The sequence below is a fragment of the Frankliniella occidentalis genome, unplaced genomic scaffold (assembly GCF_000697945.3).
Source record: "Frankliniella occidentalis isolate FOCC.00 unplaced genomic scaffold, Focc_3.1 Scaffold6, whole genome shotgun sequence".
NCBI classification, from domain to species: Eukaryota; Metazoa; Arthropoda; class Insecta; order Thysanoptera; family Thripidae; genus Frankliniella; species Frankliniella occidentalis.
The window spans coordinates 3,090,917-3,098,950 of NW_026267136.1; the positions used below are offsets into that span (position 1 = coordinate 3,090,917).

The 8,034-nt window shown below is 58.6% G+C and overlaps 2 protein-coding genes across 2 annotated transcripts in view; one reads left to right on the forward strand and one right to left on the reverse strand.

Annotated features, from left to right (window-relative positions):
• The window catches only part of LOC113210027 (zinc finger protein 14-like), an 18,336-nt gene that overhangs the window by 5,446 nt on the left and 4,856 nt on the right, over positions 1–8,034 (forward strand). The window lies entirely within an intron of this gene.
• LOC113216373 (uncharacterized) lies at positions 5,656–7,499 on the reverse strand. Its single transcript, XM_026436121.2, has 3 exons — positions 7,400–7,499; positions 7,197–7,289; positions 5,656–6,444 (listed from the first exon to the last, which is right to left on the reverse strand). Exons 1-3 carry the CDS (start codon positions 7,404–7,406, stop codon positions 6,053–6,055), a joined length of 492 nt encoding a protein of 163 aa, XP_026291906.1. The 5' UTR covers positions 7,407–7,499; the 3' UTR covers positions 5,656–6,052.

Consider the following 8,034-nt stretch of genomic DNA (forward strand, 5'->3'; position numbering starts at 1 on the left):
CCGGCACTCGGCGGGGGTTGAAGGTGCCACTATTTGTAAACAAAGCGAAGGCGTGGTGCCCGCGGGGGTGAAACTGGGGCGGGGCAAGGACAGGGGGTGTTGGAGGGGAAGGAAAGGGGTAGTCGAGACGAGGGTAGCTGGGTAGCCATGACGTCGTGGCTGATTCCGGTGGGATCGATCCTCGCCGAGCCAGGACCTCCGCGGCCTTCGGCTCTCCAACTGGAGGGAAAGAGAAGAAGGGTACCCCCGCGATGCAGAGGTCGGGGGAGGGTGAGTCCACCGCAGCGCTTTCTGCGTCGCACATCCGAACGAGGGAAGAGGGGGAGAGGGAGGGGGGAGACGGTCCCCCTGGGGAAGGGGGCGGTTCCGTCCGAGTGGGCGTAGGCAAGGGATGGGGTGCTTATGAGTCATGAGTCCCTCCGGAACCTTGCCGTCGTCTTCGCTCGGAGCCTCCCCGTCAGACCACCCCCCTCAGAGGGCCTCCCCGTCGGCGCCTCCTGCGGCCGTTACAACATGGTGGCGGCCAGGGCAGGGCGGTGGCGGCGCCGCCAGGGTATGACGCTCCTTGGCGACTGTCCAGTCATGTTTTGTTGTGCGGACCCCCCGGCCCGTAGCGGCGCCACCCTCAGCCGCCCCACCCCGAGCATTCCTCCGCTGCCTGACACGAGCGCCCAACCCCTTAATCAGACCAAACCCTGCTTGCCCTTGCCCGACGACTCTCCTCTGCAGCTCACCCGTTCGTCGCGCAGAGAATGGCTCAGTCAAATGGAAGCAAGAAGGCAAGAGGGAGGAAGTGCGGGGCCTGGGGCTCTTGCCGCCATCACCCCTCGGACCTATCTGCCTCGTCCGGACGGCTGAGGAAGGGGGTGGGTGTGGGCAGGTGGGTGCCTGCCCTGCGGCGTCTGCCGCGATGGCCAGTAGACATCCCTTCCTGACCACCCTCACTATGCACCCCGGCTGCCCCCCCCCCTTTCCCCCTGCCTACAACGCCCGTCTCGCAGCCGCACCATTTCGCCCCTTTCCCCCTCCTCCCTTGCCGCGTTGCTATTTTTAACGTCGTCTCGACGCGGCGTGACGCGGCGCCAGTTTCGCTCATCAGCAAAGCGCACGAGAAATGAATGCACCCTCCCCAAAGTGTGGCAGACGGGATGAAAAATAGGACAAAAATAAAAAAATGAAAAAGGCTGAACTACAACAAAACCGGCCTGAAAAAAAATAGAAACGGGAAGAACACTACTTCCTTTATTTTTGTTTCCAGATACCAACACAGGAAAAGGGGCAGAGAAACCCACAAATGTCATGAATCTATCAACCGGAGGAGAGAAAGAATATGTGATGACCGCTCCGACCTTGGTATCGGCGGTGCTGCGTTTCAAATTGAATTTATTCATGGCATTCCACGGGGGACGATTGATCGCGCCAGCGGGACCGCGACGGGAGCGGGACGACGCGGAGGGCGAAGAACAGGGTAGCAGCCGAGGACTATTTGGCGCGGATCGCGACGGGGAATGGGGGGAGTGGAGCGGGGCTGTCTTGTAGGTAGAGGAGGAAGAGGAGGAGAGTGGGAAGGGGTGTTGATCGTTGCCCATCGACTGAACGTTGCTTCGAGAAAGGGGATTGGGCGGCGTGCAGCGTGCATGCGATCCGCAGGCCCCGGGTCCCACTCCTCCTCCGGCATGCGGGTTGAGGTCGCATCGTGGACCTAAAAGAGGAGTGGGCGAGGGCGAGGATGGGTGGCAGGAGGGGTGGATTTAGTGCAGGAGCAGGTTTACTACTGAAGTGGGTTCAGGTAAAGTGGTACTAGCGCTAGCGCCCCCCGGGTGGAGGGATAAATAAAGCGAACACAATCGGGCCGTTCGTCTTCATTTGATCTGCGGGGAGCTCCTCGGTCCTCCTCCCTCACCTGCGCGGGGGGTGGGGAGGGGGTGTAAAGGTACAGCCATTGACGCAGGCACTGCGCCGCGCTGCCCGGCAGACGGGTTACGTAAGGGCGCAAAGCCAAATTAATGTCAACAGCAGCACCCTAAGCAGCCGAGAGCGAGAGAGAGGAGAGAGAGAGAGAGGCTGGGAGAAAGAGAGCGCGAGAGACAGAGAGAAGACGAGTTTGCACGGCATGCCAAGAGTTGGCAACAACTGGCCATCTAGTCAGCAGTGGCCAGCAGGCGCCCCTCGCGTCGTAGCTTTATTGAGGCATGCATCGCGGCAGACCAGACTAGACAGGTGTGTGAGATAGAGAGACAGACAGAGAGAGAAGAAAGGTAAAGGGACCGGGGGATGAGAGAGAGAGAGACATGGAGACAGGGGGAGAGAAAGAAACAAGAGGGAGAGGGGGTGAGGGTTGCTTCTGGACGCGGACTGGTGGGCGAGGGAGCGAGAGCGTTGCTCAACCTAAAACTTTAAATAGATTCATCGTGTTGGGGGAGGCACGTGTATTTTTTTCGCGGGCGGCGGCTAAACTGTTGTTCGCGCTCGGTCATGAGCTTATGATGGGAGGGGCGACCCGATGGGCGGGCGGGGGCGGCGGGGGCGCCATGGGAGCGTGGGGTGGGTGACGGAGGCAGGGGGTGTGGCCGTGCCCAAGCCGCACTGGCCCCGAGGCGCCCATGGGAAACGCATTCGGACAGCAACCAGCTCGGCCGGGTTACAATAATTATTAGTGAGTTTGAAAATTGTAGGGTCCGAGTCGGGAGGATGATGCTGTTATCGCTGCAGTACAGTCACAACATTACCGCGGCTGCCTCTCATAAAACCTTGTATAGTTGCATTGGATGGCCACGGCCACGGACCCCTAACCCAGTCCCCTCCCGTATTTAGTGTAGTGTATTGCATGCACTCGTGCGGACCTATTGTCACCTCAGCACCCGTAGATGAACCTGCCCGTGTCAGCCCCTTCAAGCTCTAATAGCGCCTGCCAGCTAGGCAACATCTTGTCTGCAATGCATGCATGCACTGCGGGGCGGCCTACCCCGAGTCTCGCAGGCGCCAAGCTACGGTAATTATTGGCCTAATGAATCCGAGAAAAAACGGACTTATTCTTTCTGGACGATACTGATGTGGCCCATCATTGTCAACTGTAAATTGGACACGCCTGCTTTCCATCATAATCATCTTTGTTTGCCTTGCTTTTCATTTCAACGTATAAACTGCAAAATAATCATTGCAGCCTGTTTCCGCAGTGCGTATTGCGTGCCCACCCCACGGCGTCCTGCCATCCGGGCGCGCGTTGGCGGGGGTGTGGCCGGCGCGTCCTGGGCGTTCCCTCGCGCTCTCACAACTCACTCTTCTCGCTCTCCCTCTCTCGCTCGCTCGCTCTCCCTCACTCGCTCTCTTCATAAGTCCATCTCGCTCCGGCGCCGTGTTTACGTTTGTAACGACTAATTCTGGCCGCGCGGGTCTAAATTCGGCCACTCGGCCGCCGGGGGCGCCGCCACCGCGTCGAGCGAGCCGGCGGGGGAAACGACAACGATTTGCCGAGAGCCGCGCTTTGTCGGGGACGAGAGGAGGCAGCAAGCCAAGCTGCAGCAGCAGCAACGTCCCCCCAGCGGCCAACGGCCAACCCCAAGTCCGGCAAAGGCGCGCAAGCGTCCAGAGACGCACTCCATGCGCTGGCGGGCGCCTGGCGAAGCGCGATAGGCCACTTGTCGAACGCTGCTGCGGCGCGGCCTGTGAGTTTGCCTATCCACAGGCTGACTACTGGCGGGCCCCCCGTCCGCGGCGCCTCCACCACGACGACGACTGGATACTCGCGCACATACATTCACGCACACGTCCCCGTGCTCTCCCCAAACCGAACCCAAACACACCCGACCAACGTTTTATATTATGTATGTGCGAGGGTGTGGAAATCCGCTCTGCGATAGATCGGCGTGTGGCTTTCGTAAAAGCATTGTCAATCGGGAGCCAAGGTGACTCCTCCTCCTGCCCGCGCCCTGTCTCTCTACCCGGTCGTCGACTTGAAGGGGGAGAGTCCGGGCGAAGGGAGGAAAGTTGAACCACCATCAGGGACCCATCATTCACCGCCCTTTCAGCCCCACTCGAACACGGGCACACACAAAAAAAATAATCGTTCAGGAGATAACTAGACTGACCTAAATAACTGACGACACGTCGGTTTTCGCAGTTCCGCGTGTTTGTTTTTTATGTGTGTTTTTTCGTTCTACCGTTGATGAGTGTAAGTCGACTGCACGGCATATCTGCCGATTTTCGATTGCCGATCCTTTTCTCTTTCCGTGTTGCCGCCGGGCCGAAGGCCGGGGCCGGGGTGGCGTGCACGGGCCGTGCCCTGTGTACTGACCACTTGAGCCTCAAAGCGGCTGGCGCCGGGCGCCTGCGACCGGACCGGACCGCACCGGACCGCACCCGAACGGGTGCCGGCCGGCCAGCCACGTAACGTGACCTCCCCAAAAGGATCAGGGGTGCGATTTTTTTTGCACGCTTGTATAGAGGATACTACGTTTCGGAGGAGAGGCGGGTTGCTAATTTGATTTAGGCTCTCCAGTGGCACCGACATGGTGGCAGGTGGCGCATGTACTGCGGAGGGAGGTCGGAAAGGAGAGGGGTGTATTTCAGTTTAACTCCTTTTTTTTGCTCAGAACTTCCCTTGCATTATTGCTTTTGATTGTAGTTCAGTGTATTTCTGTGGACGAAAAAGAAGACATGTCTTCCCCCGCCATAATCCCCCCAGCCACTACCGCCTACCGCTCGCTCGGGCCGCTGATGCTCAGCGTGTGTTGTTCAAAGCCGTATCGGTAATGTGTAGTAATTGGATCGGCATCACTTCCGAACAAAAGCGAATGGTTCGCGGAACAATCGTTTGGCGCCCTTTCCCGCCTGTATACCGAGTCGGGCAGTCGTTCGGTGGGCGGGTGGGTCTTTGTTGTTACGTTTCTCTTTCACACGCCATACGGGCGCGCAGTGACGCAAGGAGAGAGGGGTCGTGGTAAAGGGGTGGGGGAGGGGGTGCAGAGGAAGGGAAGGGGGCGGTACAGCAGCAGCAGCAAGCCGTGCGCCGCGAGGGCTCGCAAAAAGTTATTGGCGAGTGTGCGAATTCCATGGCGTTAGCTGCCACGGCTGGCATGTGAGTCAGCATCAGCAGACGGCAGGCCAGGCTCCTTTTCCCCATCCTCATCCCCTCGCTCCCCACCAGCCCCTTGCCCTCTACCCCGCGGCTCTGTATGTGTGGATCGCCTCGCCTCCTTTTCCCGTTACCCGTCCGCGCCCGTCCATCCTTCTCGCTAATCGACGTAAATTGCGATACATCGATCGCCTTTGCTCCGCGCCGCCGCCAAGGCTGCCCACCCCTCCCCTCCCCGCCTCTCCCTCTACAGCAACTTACTTACACTCCACGATCGGTTTTTGTTTTGTCTGTGGGTCCGCCCGCTCGCGTACCACTGACAAGGAGGTGTGCACACCGAGAAAAATGAAAAGTTGTAGGAACCATCTCACGCGGTTCTTTCAGGGATATAACCAAACCATACATTATGGTTGAGACAACGATCCGCCTCTGGCTAAAACCGTATTGTTCGTTGATAAACCTCTGCTGTTGTTGACTCAACAATCTTGTATGGTATGGCTGTTCCTGAAGAAACCTTACGCTGGTTGCAACAACTTTTCATTTTTCTGGGGTGCAGCAGCTTGAGTATTAAAACGACGAAATGTTTTTTTAAAAAGATGTATTAGCTGCCAACATGTCTCTCTTTCCCTTTTGCGCTTTGGGAGTGATTTACCCCACCCCTTCCCCTCCTCCCCCGCGCCGGGCCGTGCCGGGCTCTCAATGGCGGAAGCCTGGACGCCACTCGACATTGGCAATTAAGGCCCCGCGAACACCATAACAGACTGGGCGAGAGGGGAGGGGGTGGGGGTGGCGCAGAGGATTTCGGGGAGATGTCAAAGGCACGGAGGGAGGGAGGGGCGGGGGGCCCGGAGGGGATGGAGTGAGGAGCGGGAGGATGGCCCCCCCGGTGCCCGTCGGTCCACCGGCCGGCCTTGGCAATGCCACAGCGGCCGCCGGGCGCAACACACAGCAGGACGACAGGGCGGCCGGGCACTCGCTTTAGGGGTTCATTCGACTCCCTCCCCCGTCTCCCCTGTTGATGACGAACGAGTTGGAGTTGCCGAACATGCCGCCGAGGCCGCAGAGGCCGTTGGGGCAGCCGCTGTTGCAGGTGGCGCAGGGCGGCTTGGGCGGCAGCACCGGCATCAGGGGCGGCATGACGGGCACCACGGGCATGATGGGGACGCCGCCGCCGCCACCGCAGGTGGAGCAGCCCACGCCGATGTTGCCCATGCCGCCGCCGCCGCAGCCGAAGCCCAGCATGGCGCAGCGGCCCTTGTTCTTGAAGTCCTGGCAGACGCAGGTCTCCTCGTCGCAGCGGCCGCCGGCGTGCTTCTGCTGCTTGCAGTGCGTCGCGCAGGTGGCGGCCTCGCAGGGGCCCTGCACGCCACCTGTGCAGAGCATAACACCCTCGTCAAAGACAGTGACCAATAGAGCCATGCAACACCTCTGTCAAGAGGTTGGCGGCGAACAGACCAGGGCCCCGGAAATGTTTTAGGGGACAACAATGATGACCTCCAAATCTGTCGGGAGTCCTGCTTGAAAACTACCAAAGCTACGCATAGTTTTCAAAGAACCACCTTATAAAACATGTGTGGAGACCTCCAGTCGCCTCCAGTGCAAAGCAATCGTGAAATACAGGTTGGTCCACAGACCCCTTCCTCAATTTTGCTTATACTGCACCGCATGCAGGCATGCGTGCGGGCTTGCCCACCCCAGATCGCCGTTGCGCCTTATGGCCCCGTGAGAGTATGCAACCCTGCCGCACGCCTACACTTCCTCCGGTACATTAAAATCAAAATAAAGGAAAGGGTCTGTGGGCAACCCTGTATCAACAAATAGCTTTTATATCAACTCTCATGGTCGCAACAAGGTATTCCGCTGGATGACAAGCGGAGCCTAAAGAAGAAAAGCATGCCTGTCCGACCTGTTTCCTCCGCTGTCCACCACACCGACATCATCGTCGGCCAATCAGCGTTCAGAAGGAATTAGGACGACAGACCTGCAGTCATCCTCTTCTTCTTTACGTTACGATCGTCTTGCAGTGTAGAAAACCCTATTCTGACTCCCTGGCTAGGGGAGGGATCACTGAGCATTTGAACGATTTGAACACACTCGATTCACTTGCGTGTCACTGACATACTTGGCTTATTCTGAGAGTCGACGAGCTCCTCTTCATCGGCGCCGGCCATGGACGAGACCAGCACCATCACCGCCAGGATGGCGGGCAGAAAGTCTGCGGACACACAAGTCAGGACGTCGTCGAAGAGACGGGCTCGGAAACGGGCACGTCTCCGCTGAAATTATAAGAGGACGCAAAACCGAACGTCGACAGAGGGAACTTACGACCCATGGTGGGGCTGTTGGGCGACTGGGCGGCGCACGATACTGGTAGGCCCGGCGAGCACCGGTCTGCAGCTGCTGCAGCTGCACAGTCAAAGATCGTCAGCTCCTTTCCTTTGCATTCGGCGTTGTTGGTTTGTTATGATCGACTCATTTGCTTTACTTTTTGCACAGTGATCGTAGGAGCCCCTTCTCGGAGCACGCCTCCTCAGACATCACAAACCAACAAGATGACGCCCCCCCCCCACACACACACACAAAATAAAAGACTGCGAGAATCATTGCACAACATCGTGCCAAATTTCCGACTCCAGGGCAGAAAATTACAAGGAAGGGGCGACCAGTGTCGCTGCATCTCTTGCAGGCCGTGAAGGCCGGCCTCCCCTCTCTCCCCTTCTCCTCTCTCTTTCTATCCCCCTCCCGCTGCCACCGCGCTCACCCCCTCCCCCCACCTCGTCCCTCTCCTCCCCTCCCCATCCACCTCTCCCGCTCCTTTCTGTCCCTCTCTCCTCTCCAGCAGTCCGCCCATCTACCTCTATATTCTCTTTGAATCTCTGCTCCTTTTTTCTCTCACTCCCTTTTCATTCACTCGTCTTCTTTCGACCGCCACTCCTCTCGCTCGACTGGGCCACAAAAAA

What these genes read in the sequence shown, in the direction of transcription:
- LOC113216373 (XM_026436121.2), bottom strand. An exon ending in CGACTCTCAGAATAAGCCAA is followed by an intron (nt 6,445 to 7,196) that starts GTATGTCAGTGA and finishes TGCTCTGCACAG; the next exon opens with GTGGCGTGCAGGGCCCCTGC.